The following is an 18,017-nucleotide window of genomic DNA, read 5'->3' on the forward strand; positions in this document are numbered from 1 at the left end:
CAGATTTTATCATAATATCATGAATACTGATAGAAATAGTGACTGAAGAGTAAATCCCTCATCATTTACTGATTGGAAAGTGTGTGTAAAGTCTCTGAACAATGAACTAAAGTAAAGACTATTTTAAAACAGTACCAGGATAACATTCAGAACTGTGTGTTTCAGTGGTTCTGATTGATGTGTTGACTATGGCTGTTTTATAGCATGACAATGGTTATGCTTAATAATGCAGTACAGCTTTAGGATAGAAGCTTTATACTGTGAGGCAAATAGGTACACAAATGGCGGGGGGGGGGGGGGGGGGGGTCAGCGCTGAGTGAGGTGGCAGTGGAGAGGAGATCCTGACAGTACGATAAAATTACTGAACCACGATCTTCTATTAAAGGTACATATACAATATTCTACAATAATAATAATTGACTTGTCTTTAACCAGATATCTGCATTTATCTGTCTACATATGTACAAGGTTCGTATTAGGTTGCCTTGCAAAAATCAAGATCTGAAAACGGTTGCTGTGACCTTTATCAATTCCTTTATTATCAGTATGTAGTTCTTCCTAGATTGTCAGGTATACTTTTTTCAACAAAGAAGCAGTCTTTCTTTCCGAAAGGAACACCAGAAAAAGCTGCAAAAGTGGGACAACAGAGACAAAATGGAGCAAATGAGAGCTGTAGGTAGGTAGGGGCTACAGTGAGGACCCAGGGCGAAATGGCAGGAGTCATTGTCACGGGCCCGTCAGCTCGCCCAATGTCTCTGAGCCGGGGGAGGAGGTCCGCCAGAATCTTCCGGGGTACAGGAATGGCAGTCAGCTGCAGATCTCGTCCACCGCGGCTCCGTTTCAACAGAATTTAATCACAGACCGCATTTTTTATTCCGAAAACGGCCCAATTGTTTTTAATGAAAAGTTACCAGAACGGTCGACAGGTCAGAAAAAGCAAAAATAGGTAAAACAAGTCAGTGTCCACTTTAATTAATTACAACAGAAATGATAACATTTGTAGGTTTTTAGGAAAAGGAAAAAGGTAGACTGAAAATAAATTATCAGATAAAAATAATAATAACAATAATAATAATAATAATATAAAATGTTTTAAAATTAATTTCCATTTGCTCATTTCCTTATGGTTGTTTTTTCTTTGTAAAGTTCTTTTAAAAATAGGAGGAGTCTGTGATCAGAAATCCAGCATATATTTATTTAAACACGCAGAGGGATCTGGCCAACGTCTCTCCACAGGTCTGCCTCGCACATCTCGCACATTTACAGTATTCACAGTTTCTGCCGTTTCTCCAGACTCCGCTGAAGGTCCTGATGGCTGCGATGCAGTGGGGACATGGTGAGCACTCAGGCAGGTTTTAGGAGGTGGTGGTGGTGGTGGTGTTGGAAGGGGGGGGGGTGCCTTAATGGAATATGTTGTCATCTTTTAGGGGGAGTTATGCAGCAGCCCCACTGATGTCATACATTTTATCTGAGGAGGTACCAAGTAATAAAAAAAGTCTAATTATGATATTTACAGTGTCGGGGATAATGCATACCATATTCATCCCCTTCGATTACGCTCTCATTCCTGCGATACAAAGTAAAAACACTGCGGACTCTTCATTAAGGTCATCGCCTCCCTCCCAGTCATGGCACCCTCCTATCGCTGCTCCTCCCCCACTCCGTTGAACTGTCAGCTGGAGCTGTGCTTGACTCAGCCCATGGCCGTGACCATGCTGGAGTGGTGAGGGTGGCCAAAAGATGGGTGGATGGGGGTCGGGGTGGGCAGCATGTGTCCGGAGTGGCTGAAGGGCGGCAGGTGGCCCATGTGCGTCATGTGACCAGCGAGGGCAGCAGCACTGAAGGGTGAGGCCTTGTCATGCATGCACTTGGAGAGCTCCTCAAAGCCGTCCCCAGCCTTCTTGCTCTTCTTGGATTTATTGGACATCTTTCGATTGCGGGTTTGGATACCCTCCTTCTTCATGGTCAGCGGTCGGTTGACCTGCACGGAGGAGGAGGAGGAGGAGGGAGACGAGGTCAGAGACGTGCCACACGGAAACAGCGCGGGGGTTAGCGTCAATGCCTCCGAAATTCAGAACAACATGAGACGTTCAGCGCGTTTCAAACCTCGTTACATAGCCTGTTAACACGCTAAAGTATACCTGTTACACTGAGATATTGTTTGCTGCAGTTTTTTCCCAGACTGGCGTATTAAATAATGCCAGACAATCGGTTCTCTTTGGTTCTTATTCACTCTTATTCAATGCTATGTGCTTGATGTCTTTAATTCTGCCAAACTTTCGCCTACATGCATTTTTCATTCATTATAACCATGGAACTCTGTGTTGTGCAAACATTTCTCATAACACTCGGTTAAAACTGATCCTGGAGCAGAATAGGATATAATTACAGCCTTTGTGTTTATGAGCGTTTTACATTTAAATATTGGGCTTTTGTCGGTAGATTTATTGTTTTTATTTAAAGCAATTTTTTACAGATGTTCAGCATTCAAACAGCTATTGGTTCAGCTGTTTGGGAATAATGGTAATAAAAATCTTTAAGTACTTTTGTCTGCGCTCAGGAAAAGCGCACAGCCTTCTAATAATACATAGTGATAGAAGCCACGCTAAATTTGAAAAGGGCTACTTTTAATGCATTGGCATTAGTATAACAGACGCCGCCTCTTGAATGACAGTCCCACCCTCCCGCGTCTCAAAGGAATAACCCCTCACATGGAGACAAAAAGGCATGAAGAAAAAAGACCAACGGCCAACGTTTGACATGGTAAGCAGGCTGTGCGTCTCAGTCTCCCATTCCTCGCCTTAATGAATACAAGCCGTACACCCAATTCACCCGCTCGCCACAGCCTGATATTAGCAGTACTCACGTTGTGCAGTTTGTAGTAGAGGCCGCAGGCGTTGCACACCGGGTCACCGTTTGCGTTGCGCCGCCACAGGGTAGTGGTGGTCGTCTGGCAGTTAGCGCAGCAGGTGCCAGCTCGTCTTGCGGCGGACTGGGGAAAAATACATAGTATTACATATGTCAAATGAAATGTAATGAACGCACTCATGGGAAGTGCGTGCAGACGGTCCGAAAAACACACCATGTTCAGATGAGAATAAATCATTAAGGAAATATGCATGAATAATCAAATTACACCGGTCCATATATGCAGTGTAGTAAAACCACTTTTATTAAATTAAATCGCATTTAGAAACGTCGTTCTATGTAATGCATATTATCCCCGCACGTTTTGTTTTCCGCGGCCCCAACAACGCGAATCCAATTACTAACTAGGACTTTTGGCCCCATCCCACGCAGTACAAATGGTACCATGAAGGTAAGCTTACAGACAGGGGTATTTACAGATGGCTGCCTGCGTCTCGTTATATCACTTGCTAGATCTATATATTTATATGAGCTCAATATTGGGTGAACTGTGCAACTGACGAATAACCAAACTGGTGTTTCATGTGAACATCAGACACGCGCGTTAAAAGCGGCGACCCAGTGGTTAGTTTCTGTATAACAGAAACGTTAAACACAGTCTAGCAGGGTGCATGACTGCATACCAACCTTGACAAACAATGGGGCCAGAACATAAATCCATTTATTTCCAATTCCCTCAGAGCGGCCCGCCTCCGTGCTTTGCCTTCTTTCTTAACACATAACTGGATCCTACAGTGCTGCGCTAATCGCTTTACTGTGTGTGTCCGAAGCTGCCAAGCCGGCCCGTAGAAACTCTGCGCGTCTAGCTACAAACGGAAACACGCGTGAGCCCCGCTTCCTTATCGGTCCCGGGCAGATATCCGGATAGGAAACAACTGGATGGCCTTTGGACTAGCACTGAAAATATGTGAGCTGTAAAAATACACAGCAGTGGCGACATACTCAATGGAAAAACCATGCACGTTTTAAAAATGGACAGAGACACAAATAAAGAAAATGTGGATATACTTCATTTATGTTATATTATTATTATTATTGTTGTTGTTGTTGTTGTTGTTGATGATGATGATGATGATGGTGTACAGCGTTGTTACTTTCTAATTTTCTTGCACCTATTCTGTTCTCTTGAATTAAACCTGCTTCAGACCGAATAATCAACGAATAACATTGTATTAATTCTGTTTTTCTTTCCCCAATTTTATAACATTTGAAATATTATGTGGTCTGTTCCAGACCTTGAAAATATTTATTTTAGTTTGTTAGGTGGAACCGAATCTATTTCGAGAAACTATGTCGGCCTGTATTTTAAGACTTAATCATTTTCCTACGTAAAATTAAAATGTACATCTGGCGAATCAAGTTATAATTCGATTAATAAACCGTTACGAATGGACTGTAGTCAGCATTTATACATATCTGAATAACATTCGCGTTTGTCCACACAGTTTCGTACTACATCATAGATTGAACTTATAGACAAAATTGCGGACGGATTCACATACGCTATAATGAAGGAACCCAATCAATTGTTATTTAATAGATGTTATTTTATATTAATACACCTTTATTCTTACTATGCATCTAAGTTCTGAATTTCTTCTGTAAGCATTCATAAATATAAAAGGATTTGCAGTCAATAAACAAATCATCAGAAATTGTTGTCATAAATTATGCTAAATTATAGGTTTGGTGTTCAGGAAAGGATGAAATAAAAAATTCACGTTCGTTTTGAATATTTAACAAAACGTATCTAAATTATAGTATTTATGATTTTATGCACATAACTATTTTAAATAAATACATAAATTAAAAAATCAAGCTTACTTTTTGATTATCGATTTTGTTTATCTGATATAATTTTCATTGTGACGGAAAGCTGACTATTGATTGCCTTTTGATAGGTAGTAAATATTAAATGTTTTAATCTTTTATAATCCTCATCTTAAATATCTGTAAGAGTAATAATAATGACAATAACAATTTTTGAATATTCTTAAGTTTTTTTTTTTTTTTTAATTGATCAGTAAAGATATCCTGCCTCAGACTGTAGGTCTGCTCTTGACTATCTGAAGCAAGCAAGGAGACCTAATTAGAGCAATGCATTCGCATAGCCAGCAGTCTTCCTGGGTAAGTTTTATTAAATGTAATTACACCAGTACTGGTACCGGTATCAGTGACATTATCAGAAGTAGCAGCAATATTTGTTGTGCTAACAATGCCAGCGGTGGTAGTGCAGTAATGGTCTGTGTGTGGGATCACTGGGGTGAGTGTGTAGCACAATTCTAGGAAGCTGATTGAGAAAATACAACTTTCCTGAAATTGTCTTTATGGCCTCCATTTACGCCGCTGTTGACCCTATTGTGAGAGGTGTGGCGTCGGTAACTCACCAGTCTGCGCTTGGGTTTGATGAGGGGCCGGTTCTGCCCGTTCATCTTGTGGTAGAGGCCGCAGGCGTTGCAGAGGTAGTGTCCGGTCCCATCCCGTCGCCACAGGGGCGTGGAGGTGGCCCCGCAGTTGACACATTCACGCCCCTCTGAGCAGCATGCAGGTGGAAAGAAGAGCAGGCGGGGAATTTATAAAACAAACCATAGCACACAGATCCACGCAGATTATTAATGTCCCTACAACCGTATACTGGGAGTTTCATTCAGACTCTCTTTCTCCACTAACAAGACCGCAACTAAAAAGTGTATTTGATTTAATTTAGTTCATTTGATGACAAGAGGCCTATGCATTTATCAACACACGAATACCTTTTGTCACAGCAGTATTTCCTGGGCTTACGTCAATGTCGTAAATACTACCTGGATTGGTTTCGTACCTCCATTCACTGCTTTAAAAATTGCTTATTCCTCTGCTGACAAAGACAATTAAGGGAAAATGTTGCTGCGGCTAATTTTTGTAAAAAGGTGTTGAGTTACTTGTGCTCTTTTAACAACAGTGTGGAGGAGGTGGGATGGATAAGGACACCAGCGCAGCGTCCTTAGGATGTCTCTGGCAAAACCACCAGTTGTCCTGGTGTCCAGTTGGGGTGGCAGTAACTTTATATATAAAAATGAAGGAGGTCTGCAAGATATGCTCTGAGATGTTTATTTATTCTGTTTGCAGCAAACATGTCATTAGATTGAATTTAGACCCAACTCACAGGACAACAGCTTTTCTGTGAGTTCTACCCTTAGAATTTTTACCTGCACAAAAGACCAATCAGATCTGAGCCTTAGAAAGCAAATGTCCGTCCACTTTACCTAAACCTAATTCTTGTTATTTTATTTTTTTTAACAAGACATTCGCCAACTTCTCCCTGTGTCAGTGAAGGTAACCAATACTCAGAGGTACACGGCTGAATAGTATATTCTGTATTTCTTGCTCTCTGTACCACATTTCTAAGCATAGTAAGGAGAACGCGGCAATCGAATAGACTACAGTGCGTGAGAATCACATGAAATGAAAACGAAAGGGGGGATACTGCTTAGGTCCTGCTTTGTGAGTCAAGCGACGACCGGGGGTAAGAAGGCAGCCCTGTGGGAATGCAGGCTGGGTGAGGGCTAATCAAACAGGAAGTGCCAGTGAGGTATGTATGTATGTTATGACTGCCGCACTAATGCTACCCTGCATTCTACAGGACGGCCTAACAAGCTAGTGGCACTCAGCTCGGGGTCGTACGGCCTGGGAAGGAGTGTTTCGTGGCAAACCGGCAAAATGTAGTGGGCCTGGGGGATCTGCTGCTTAATTAATCTATCAGTTAAGAGGATCCACAGCCAAGAACACAGCTGGCAGCCCTACATTTGTGTGACACTTACAAAGGCACTTGTATTATTTTTATTATTCTTTTTTTCTTTTTTTTGCACTAAAAACCTAAATTCTGATAAATGAAGTATCTCTGCAGGTGCCCATATTCCATTAATCCTTAGAGAGGCTGTGTCATATTTGTAGTGTAGCCATCTTTGTCTGGCCACAGCGGAGTGGCTGTTGATGAAGACCAAACTTCCTGTTATATCATGTTTTTTTTTTTTAACAACTGATGAGCTTTAGATAAAACATATGCAGCATATCACAGAAAAAAAAAGTATAATTATTTTTTAAATGATTATTATCTGCGGAGAATTCCTGCAGAGTGCGTTTATGGCGAAAGAAATGTCACTACGAGTACATCAATAATGTGTTTCTCAAATGGAATTTAAAATATACAACAGTTTCAGCAAATTTTTGGACTTAATGGAAAACGACAACAAAACAACTCCGAATATACGGTCATGAATCATTTTACTACCTTCTAGAATTGTGTACCCTGGTATTTTAATAAGATTGTTTTATTCATTTAATTAAATAATAATAAATACTGATTATTTGAAATACTCTTATAATCAATGAGTAGGAGTTCGTAGGGGAAAGGGGTGGGCGTGTCTTTCTAGTCATACCACCACGGAGTAGAGAGGAAGCAGAAGATAAACTTGTGTCTTGAGTGTTTCCTTGTAAAATTGTATTATTATCTTATTTACGTGGGCACGATAGGCGTGTATTCTTCCCCATGGGATTTTTACAGCATTATAAATCGTTCTGTAAATTACTGGAAAAGGAATTATAATGATAATTGAACCAATGTGTGTGTGTGCGCGCGTGCGTGTTCCCCGGAATGTATCAGTGCTCCGTAAGTTTTAATGTCATTTTAAATCCAGTCGCCAATCTTAATACGCTTATATTCTGGTATGAGTGTGTGTGCGTGTGTGTCTGTGGCTGTGTGTCTGTGTGTGTGTGTGTGTGTGTGGAGACAAATTAATAAAATGGAGAATCATCCCATAATAGGAAATTAACAAGTAAAAATGTATTAAACATATGCAGCATATATTTTGTGTTAATATGCCTAGCTTCTAACTAAGGCAAGGTATGCAGTTATATGCGTGTATTTGTGTCCGATGGCGTTTTTTCGGATGTTGATTGTGAATGGTTTAAATGTGTTACATTTAAAAGGTTGCCTGTTTGCAGGAATACTGAGCTTATTTAAGCATGAACTAGTGCATTTACATATTTGTGGTTGCCGATTACCCCAGCTAGTTTAATTCGTGTACAACGTCCTTTAAGTGGCTCTTTAAATAAGCGTGTGTTGTGTTTACCTGCGGTGGGAATAGGAATCAGCTTTGATTTGAGCTGCTGAAACTCTGACAACTTGTTAGAGATAAGATAACCAAAGTAGAGAACATTACCGCTGTGCCCTCCGACACTTGTTAGAAAGACAGATTGGACCGAGTGTCATTTATAACTGAACAAAGGAAAATACGTCCAAATGCGGCTTTACTTACGGATTTAGTTACGTGGTTTTATTGTGGATGCAGTGTTAAATGTTTAAATATATCCTGTTGATTTATAATGTGTATCCGTAAAAATATAATTTAGTTCGAGTAGGCTACAAAACGCTGTATGTATTTTTTGTATAATTGTATGTACTTTGTTTTTACTTTTTTACATACATTACATTACATTTCAATACATTATTACCTACTTTCTGACACTGTTAATTAAAATAAGCGACCCAGTCGCAAATGTTTTTGGAAACACAAGGTGCTTTACAAAGAAAAGATATTAACTGAAAAAGGAAGAAATAATATATTTAACGTAGTTGGTGTTTTAATGGTTTTAAAATTAGAAATAATTTTGTCTACTGCTCTGTATATGTTTGAAATATTTTCTGAAATACATTGTGTGCATGAAATTTGTGTGGTTCTGCTAAGTTTCTAAATATTAGTCTGTCCTACTACGCCACGCGCCACCGTTGTGAAATTTTACTCACACTTACTTTTAGCTGTGTAGCTGCAAATCCCAAAACAGCGTGTATTTTAATCCATTTCTCGTTACTTTCCTGTGCAAGACTCTGTACCAGATCTATTGTTTTGCTCCTGATGTGTTTAATTTCTCCTTCTCCATAACTGTTTGTTTTCATTTTCACTAAAGACCCCTGTTTCTAAATTTGATTTCGATGGAATGTGATGGCAGTTCTCACAGTTTTTCAAATCAACTGTAGCAACATTTTCCTGCTGCAGATTTCGTTTGCCAGCCATGTCAAACGGTGTTCAATCAGTCAAGAACAGTAGTTGGAGGTTCCAATGCAATCCACATAGTATTTGTAACTTATTATCAGTGTGAGACTGTGTAGATTCAATCCCTAATATTGAGAAGATATTCGTATAAAATTCTGTAAAATGTGACTCATTCATTTTTGCGTAATTAGGCAGTTAGTGTAAAACTCACCTGAGCAGGACCGAGTTTTGCTTTTACCCTTCGGAGTAAAGCTATGCGAGGATCCACCAAGCAGACTGCCGGGATGGAAGAGACTGCTGCCGTAGTCGTGCGCCGTCGGCAACGGGTATGCAGGGTAGGTCGGGATCGGGTGATGAGTAGAAGAGGTCTGGGAATTCATCGTCGCCAAGCTGCTCCGAAGCGGACTTGTTCCTTCCATCTTCATACCGTCCGCCAAGGACACCTGGTACTTAATGGACTCCTTTTCGTCCATTCTGTTGGCGGAGGAGGGAGATGCAGTTCCTGGGTCCGGCGAGACGTCCTTAGGAGGGGTTGGAGGAAAACTGTAGATGTGCGGGCTGGAGTGGGATGCCGGAGTAAGTGAAGACACAGAGGCGGTGTTTGAAGAGCTGCTGCACGGGTACACGGCGGAGAGGCCGCCCGGAGCTGCAGAACCGGGATGAAGCCCTGGTTTGCTGAAGTGGCTGACTGCCCATGCGTTGTGGTGGTGAGCAGAGAGGGCGGCCTTGCCACTGTCGAGCCACGGAATGCCTGGGCTGTGAATGAGGTGCGGTCGGCAGACTTGGCTCCCTGTGAGGCGAGCTAAAAGAAACATTTAAAAATTTTACTAATAGGCCTAAATATATTACGTTATCTGTTAAAAATTATAAAAATGTATCTAAACATTATATAATTATAAATGTATCAGTATATGGATCGCAATGTTAAAAAAACATATAAGTTGCAGCCTTGTTAGAAAGGAATTAGATGAGGAAAGACTTTTCACACCTGTTGAGAAAAACACTGTTTTTCCATAAATAAATTATTCGATATGGCAAAAAATAAACCAGGGCATAGTCATGTTATTTTTAATAATATTTAAAGAAGGTTATTACCGTTCTCTTTACTAATTGATTTACAATCAGTAACCTTATTAAACATATCCTCTTTACAAAAGTATCAAATACTCAATTTGAGTAGCAGTGTAAGTGAATCGCAAATTAGATACTCAATATCTATCTGGTTTGGACTAAATACTGTTATCTTAGATAAACGATACACTTTTTAGCACCTTGAAAGTAAAATATATTGAATCACAGAAGACTAACCCTGTGAGGACACTGTCCACCTGGAAGTGTAGCACCAAATCCATGACAAATAGCCCAATATTTTAACGATTTACTTTTTTTTTTTTTTTTGCTATATCCGGGAAGTACTGGTGGGGTTAAATGCCTTGCACTTCCTATTTCCTACGCTTTGTCGTATGGAAGTTTTCTTTCTCAATTGTCTTTTTCCGAGAAAGAAAAAAGTAACAAAGTATACGTTACGTTACTTTCCCTACATCCTTAAAACAGCGCTGCGTCAGGTAGCATCCAATACAGATTAATTTTCTAGAACATAACGTGTAAATTAATCTTTAACTTGAACGCAAGCTAGTTTTACTACTATCGTCAGGAGAATGGGACGATAACCCACTACAGGACATTATTTCCATATGCACCGACAAGAATCTTAGTAGTTCTATGTAAGCAGTAATTATAACGAAAATAATAATAATATAATAAATATTATAACACGAATTATTATATATTTTTAAGGTAGTCCACCTTACCGTGAGCTTGGCTGTAAGAAACTCTTGCCCGAGCGGAGTTATGGTAGTAGGGGTTTCCTTGCGAGTCCAGGTGGTTGAAGAAAACGTCCACTTCATCCGGCGGCAATAGCTGCGCTGGTTCCATGTAGTTGTGTGTCAGGCCAGGGTGGTGAGAGTCTGGGTGCTGGCCGTTCAGTACAGCATGGTGATGGGCCATCCATCGAGGCTGATCCGCTGCGACATCCATCTCCACAACTTCTTTCCTGCACGTTTCCCCCAGTGGAGTCGTGTCTCCTAGATGGTTTCGTTCAATTTGAAATCTGTGCCTTCGTTTGGTGCCCTAATCACACTCCCCTTGACTTGAAGAAATGCGATTAAATTGTTCCAGAGAAGTACGTGTTTTATTAGTTTGGTGCTTCCACCTAAGTTGTTTTCATAAGTGTCCGAAGCTCTATCTGTTTGTCAGATAAGCATGGGGACGAAGCTGACACAGGATACCTGCAAGTAAGTAAGATTAAACGATATTGACAAAACATTCAATACAATTCAGAGATACAATAACGATTAGTACACGTATTTGTATATGAGGAGATACGTGATCCCAAGACACGTTTAGCCCTCGGTCAACGTAAGAGATGCGGAGTTAGTACTTCCCCCCACGCCCCCGAACAAACTAAATAAAGTAAGCAGTTCCACATCGCACGCGAATCATATCAGTGCGATGAAAGCCTATATGTAGGCTATGTATACATATATATACATACACACACGCACAATAAATATACCCATACCTTGCCCTTTTGTTTCAGTCAATACTTGCGATAATCCGTGCCAAGGTGGGGACTGTCGATTTAGTGCGGTAATTAGGAAATCGCTGGTTTTCAACAATGCTTGCAAAATTCAATTGTTTGTTTTATTTACTGATTTTCAGGTTTGGAACTGTGTCGTCGGCCAATCAAGTAACAGAACACTGAAGAAGTCTTTAGCGACATGCAGCTGTACAAACTGTCAGAGCTGGCGCCAGTAGATTCCATATCATGTGTACAGGGGCGGAGTCTTTGGCTTGGAAGTGACCTCTCTCTGGCCAATCGCCGCTGTACCCCACCACCATTGGCTAGTCTCTCCCTGGAACGCCCATACTCATAAATTTACTCACTACATACAGTCCGTTGCGGAGTGCAAGGAAAATCAGAAGTTTTTTTGGACAAATTAATCCGCCAAGAAATTTACGGAGCTCGTTTTCACAGACACGTGTAATCGGAGCAATTGCCAAGATATAATTCATTTTTACATATTTTAAAACGAAAAGGACATTCATTTGTAAACGGCGCTATAATTTGTGAAGTATGGAAGGACAATATAAAATCATAAGTTTAATAAATGTTCAAGCTATGTAAATATTTATTACCATATATTGTCGGGTTATACCCAAATCTCAAATTAACGCGAAATCTATCAAGAGTTTTCTATACTCGTTTGTCCCATGCAAGGTCGCGCTATATACATAAAAATTAAAACGGAATATAGATGTAACCTATTATTGTAAGTATCTTTTATAGATATTCCTTCCCTATTATAGAGCTTATTTGGGAATTTTGCAGTTCAAAATATTCAAAAATTAACTTCGCTTATGTGATCCGTCATTTGTACATATACAATGGGATTAAACGTTATTGCTTTATCTGGCTTATTCTTTCTGGTGATGGAATTTTTATTTATTTATTCCTTTACATCTAACCTACTTCAGGTTTTATTGAAATAAATGTCTTAATACCTATGCACCTATGGGGCATCGTGTGTATAAGCCACACATATATGCTGTATTTCATACATGTAATGTAAAAGCAACAGAAACACACTGCTGCGCGTACACAGTACCTGTCGAGAATAATCATCCCGGGAAATGTGTTTTTCAGCTATTTTCATTCATGCACACCGGTGAATAAGCATGTCATCCTTCTGGAGTCGCGCTACGACCAAAAAAATCGACACGTAATTGTAGCGCAGAGGTGGTTGGTTCTGGGAAAAATCTTTCTTTTCTGTAGTTTTCTGTATTATTGTGTTCATTAGTTGCTAAGTCAAAATTGGTGTTCATGAGACAATATATCATAACCTATGCAGAATTTTAATTGTTCTTGAAACCTAACGCCACTCGCCGAGTGAAACTCCCTGTAGTGACAGATTGATGACCATACTGTCCTTTTAATTCAGTGTATATGTCTGGGGCTAAGTCAATTTTTCGGACTAAAGTTTGACACAGTCACATGGCAAACTAATTCATCGACTGAGTCCGTTGAGTCTGTTAATTTATCAGCTATGCATGTAGCTCCGAACTAAAATGAGTATCTTTTACAGCAATGATGCCGGTGACATTGTTACTTCTTAAAAACAAGTAGGCCTGAATGGCGATCAGCAAATATTTTCCAAGCACACGCCACACCATTACGTCAGGTTATGTCGGAAAGCAAAACTATTATTATTTATTATTAACTGCTACAAGCCACTGCATTTGTTGTATTTTCTTAAGTTACAATTTTCCCGTTGTTTCCGAATCGATGCGGCAACAGAAAGCATGGCTGATCTCCCCCGAGAAAGCAGGTGGGTCTGAGCATAATCCATATATTGCAGTCTATTGAGACGTCTGTCAATTGGAAACCTCAGCGGAAACGATAAACTTGGACGTAACATTTTGCGTTATACTAGCGCCTTTCATGATTTCCTCAAATTGTACAATGAAACAATGAAAGATACCATAGATTTTCAGCTGTTTTTACTGTACTTTATTTGTCGGACGCTTTTATCGAAAGAAACATCCATTTTTCCTGAATAAGCATGTCAGCCAGGTCAGCCAGTCCCTGCAGCAGCTGGAGGTTGGAGGCCTTTCTCAAGGGCACTAAGAAAGACTGATTGTGTTTAAGCAAGAAAGTTATTCACTTATTAATTAATTAGTGCATGACAAATTCAAGAATTACTTAAATTCGTTTCTACATTGAAATAATTTTTTGATTGATATTCAGTCTTTTTGTTTTTCAAGAGATGAGCAATACTGCTGTCTCGAAGCGTAACTTGAACATGTTGTTGGATTAATTAAGTTATTTTCTTTTCAGTTATTTTTTAAAATGTTTTTAGCCAAAGTAACACAAACTACATAGGCCAACATAATATATATTTCACTTCAAAACAATTAGGCGACATTGTAATTCGGTGGTGTACGAGTTGGAAAGAGGGACACTTTCTACAGACAAGCTCTGAATGGGCAGAATGTGAGACAGTCTCTGGATGGGCAGAATGTGAGACAGTCTCTGGATGGGCAGTCTATGAGACAGTCTCTCGATGGGCAGAATGTGAGACAGTCTCTGGATGGGCAGTCTATGAGACAGTCTCTCGATGGGCAGTCTATGAGACAGTCTCTCGATGGGCAGAATGTGAGACAGTCTCTGGATGGGTAGTCTGTGAGACAGTCTCTGGATGGACAGTCTGTGAGACAGTCTCTGGATGGACAGTCTCTATGAGTTTTTCTTCCACCCCCTTCTCTTATTGAGTAGCCTCTTTTAGCCACTCAGTCCTGTACTAAGAAACAGCAAATGATGGTCGAGAGTTCAGGAATGGGAGCTGCCAGAGCCACTCGCTGCTGGGAAATGGGCAAATACGGCCTGACACATGCCCTCAAACTCACACAAACAGGTGATTTAGAAGCTCTAGCTAACAGGCTCCAACACCAGGACACACGGCGGAATCCCAACGAAATACGAGAAACTGCTCACGTCACACGTATCAAAGCTTGCGATCAGCACCTAGCGCTGTTGTGGCTCAAAAACATCATTTTGCCTTCCTAGTCTAATTTATTCAATTAAATATATATCCAAAAGAAATTTTACTTTTAATTGCTAAAACAACAGCCTAACGTTAGGTTGTAAAAAAACACCCTGCAGTTTACATCTAACCTGCAGCAAGTTAGTTAGGCTTCACTATTATACCCATAAGTACTTATCATACATACTACTCATGCATACTACTCATACATACTACTGATCTGTACATACTACTCACATAACAATACAAAATGGATCTCAACGATGTGTACCAGAAATATATTTTTCTTCCTAAAACCATAATATAACACTGAAACAACAGTAGGTTCTTTAAGAGGTAAAAACAGGACTGCACCTTATACCTGTATTCATGGCAATTAGATATCCTCGCAGATTACAGAACCCTTGGAAGCTTTACTGCATTTTAAATAGTCTGATGATGAACTGAATCTAGTTTCTGACCATGGCATACCCTGCTCTCTAACAGGGGCATAGTAGGGGCATGGAAACCCTGGCAGATTCATGGGGGGGACAGTAACTTTCAGGGGCCCTTTAATATCTAAGGAAAGGTGACATTTTGTCTGGTGGCCCAGAATGACTATAGCTCCGCCCTTGCTTTCTAACATCAATGCACTGAGCCTCATCGTTGGTAAAAAAAAAAATTAAAAAAAAGAATCACTTTGTTTTGAAAGCAAAAAATGATCCACTTATACTTGTACATTTTCTTATTCCCTATGTAAATTTTTAAAGATGCCATCATATTTCAAATGTTCCCAGGCTAAGGAATTAATAATGGGGTGACAGATATAACTGTCCAGAAGGCATTTGAAGATGCAGTGAGCACTGTAGACATATTAAATATTGCGACACGAATTGACCTGTTTGTACCCCACCGAACGTGATCGTGTGCCTTTGTCCAGGAATCAGGCACCGTAGAAAGGCCTATGCAAATAATCATGTGAATCTCGATCTCGGAGAGAGGGGCGAGAGCGAGAAAGAGAGGGACATAAACCATTTACAGTATTATTATCCAGATCTCGCATAATTAGATTGCGGCCCAGGAGAGCGGCTTTAAACCAGCAGCATAAAATCACAAGTTTAGCTGGAGGGAAGGTGGTTTCCGGAGAAACTGAGTTTTTCCCGTCTTTGTTTCATCTGGATTAGTGTTCAGATTCATATGGATCTACAGCTTTGACCCTTTTTCAGCGAGGGAGTCAATAAGTCATTGTGATAAAAAAAATTGTTTAAAGCAGACATCTACGTGTAGCTGCAAGTAGGAGTACGTGGGTTTCATTCTGAAAACGGTTCGAGGTCAAGTTAAGATCGAAAGTAGTACATATTACCCTTAAACGCAGTAAAGAATGTTGCACTATGAAATATGTTACCCAAAATAGGACACTCCTATTGTTTTATGAATTATCTTACGCTTTACCATTTTTATGTCGTTGCACACACAAATGAACATAAAACAACATATGAATATTTCTATGAAAACTAAACACAGTATCTCTCACGTTTTACTCGTATATTTAACGGTTATGTTTTTTGTCGCATATCACAATATTACCAAAAAAAGCGCCAATGAAACAAACATCGTCGATTAACACCGAGGATGACAAATTACATTGCATTTCAATTACTGCTATCCATTACAATACAGATGTTTGTACCTTTAGTATAGTTCCATTTTCAATTATGTCAGCAGGTTTTCCTGTTAAAATAAACTGAAATACGATTTATTTTAAAAAGCCAGTGAGTAGATAAAGTACGAATAATTAATTCTTAATTTTCCAGTCTTGCTATTATGCACCGCGATTTAATGAAGTGACCCGGTTATTTTACAGTTAAACGAAGAGCCTGTTTTCCGTACTTAACACGAACTATAGCTGACCCGCTTAAGGATTAAAGATTAGTCCTTCATTCAGTTCAGAATAAACAGTTGACAAAGATTTTTAAAACCGTTAATCAATATGATCAGTCATAAATATTTTAATCCTGTAGGGAGATGCGTGTGCAATTTTTTTAAATTATTTATCTCATCAATAGCACGAGATTTATTGAAATTATCACAATAGATCTATACACTTTATTTTGCTGGTATGTATGTATACGCATGTACATATTTGTGCATTTATAATATGTGTAATACTGCCCAGTGCTACAGCCAGCAGCGGCCGTACTCATGGCTGGCTATCATACGCATCGTTAGGCGGTGAGTATCTAAAGCGCTCCCCTGAGCTTTTATTCTGCGCTGTCACAAGATCTACCATGAACATTACAGTTCCAGAAACCATTAGTAACTGCATTGCTATTGATGCATGCACTTCGGAATTTGCAGATAACATTAGTTACATGATTGCTGAAAAAATGTTATATATTCCTATATGTAGAAAAAAATATATTCGCAAATTGGTTAAACGTGACGTCGGTACTGAGAAAACGCAATGCTGAATAACGTATTGCCCACTGTATACTTGATATTATATTAGTAGTTTGTAGTATTGTTTTACTGTCGGTGTTGTCCTGCATTGTCGCCCGAGTGTATCGTGACTATATGGTACTAGGGCGAGCCTCGCTTAAGTGAGCACGATAGCAGTAGGGTATTATGTTGCATTTAAAGTATTCGAGCTGATATTTTGCATCAATAAATACTATTGCTATTACTATTTGTAAAATGTGTAATTTTAAATACGCAAATGTCGACGTCGCAGTATTCTTCAGAGGCATACATTTGTTGCTTTAACCGAGCTGTCGTATTATTTCCGCGAAAATATCCATAAAATCGAAACCAGCACATTAGGTAACTCAGCAGAGCAAAACTTCAGTGTGTCAGTTCCAGGTGCACTTCATAATTATGATTTTATATGTATAAAAAAAATCAATTAATCGAAACTTTAAAGAAGCTATGCATTTTGTTTCTTACCAGAAGTCCAGTATCTTTTTGGTTCTTTGATACAACTTGAGTTTTCCACTTGCTTGCCTATATTGTCCACTTGGAATAAAAAATCATAAGAAGCGATGACTCATTACGCTATAAGACAAGCAGTGCGCAGGGTTGGTTCTGTTGTTCCGCCAGGTTTCAGGTGGATCTTAACGATGTAAGAGCATCAGCGTTGGCCTTCTTTTTACCAGGACAGTTACGACTGAAAAGAGAAAACTCTTTGTGGCTCTGTCGCCCGTTATGTTGGGAGTTATGTTCCTTTCCTCTTAGCGTCTCTCTCTCTCTCTCTCTCTCTCGCTCTCTCTCTCTCTCTGTGCCTGTCTCTCTCATCCACACACATACACACGCATACACATACACACACGCTCTCCCCTTTTCTCTCTCTCTTCCACCGTCTCAGTATATCCTGTTTTCTTTCAAAATAAAAAGGCTACCGGCCACAGGTACTCAAACAGATCAACGAAATAGTGCGTCAAATTACAGTTGCCACAATTTCCAGTGTTTCGGGTCAAGG

General features: G+C 39.8%; 1 protein-coding gene across 1 annotated transcript; it reads right to left on the reverse strand.

Annotated features, from left to right (window-relative positions):
* Window positions 1–511: 511 nt before the first annotated feature.
* LOC125744764 (GATA-binding factor 2-like) lies at window positions 512–17,770 on the reverse strand. The gene is made up of 6 exons (XM_049016964.1): window positions 17,486–17,770; window positions 10,772–11,248; window positions 9,172–9,762; window positions 5,316–5,461; window positions 2,867–2,992; window positions 512–1,981 (listed from the first exon to the last, which is right to left on the reverse strand). Exons 2-6 carry the CDS (start codon window positions 10,995–10,997, stop codon window positions 1,694–1,696), a joined length of 1,377 nt encoding a protein of 458 aa, XP_048872921.1. The 5' UTR covers window positions 10,998–11,248; window positions 17,486–17,770; the 3' UTR covers window positions 512–1,693.
* Between the last annotated feature and the right edge of the window lie 247 nt (window positions 17,771–18,017).

This window comes from Brienomyrus brachyistius, chromosome 6, assembly GCF_023856365.1.
Source record: "Brienomyrus brachyistius isolate T26 chromosome 6, BBRACH_0.4, whole genome shotgun sequence".
NCBI classification, from domain to species: Eukaryota; Metazoa; Chordata; class Actinopteri; order Osteoglossiformes; family Mormyridae; genus Brienomyrus; species Brienomyrus brachyistius.

What these genes read in the sequence shown, in the direction of transcription:
- LOC125744764 (XM_049016964.1), bottom strand. Translation starts at nt 10,997, where the DNA reads ATGGATGTCGCAGCGGATCAGCCTCGATGGATGGCCCATCACCATGCT. An exon ending in CAAAACTCGGTCCTGCTCAG is followed by an intron (nt 5,462 to 9,171) that starts GTGAGTTTTACA and finishes CATGCTGCTCAG; the next exon opens with AGGGGCGTGAATGTGTCAAC. An exon ending in TCAAACCCAAGCGCAGACTG is followed by an intron (nt 2,993 to 5,315) that starts GTGAGTTACCGA and finishes ATTTTTCCCCAG; the next exon opens with TCCGCCGCAAGACGAGCTGG.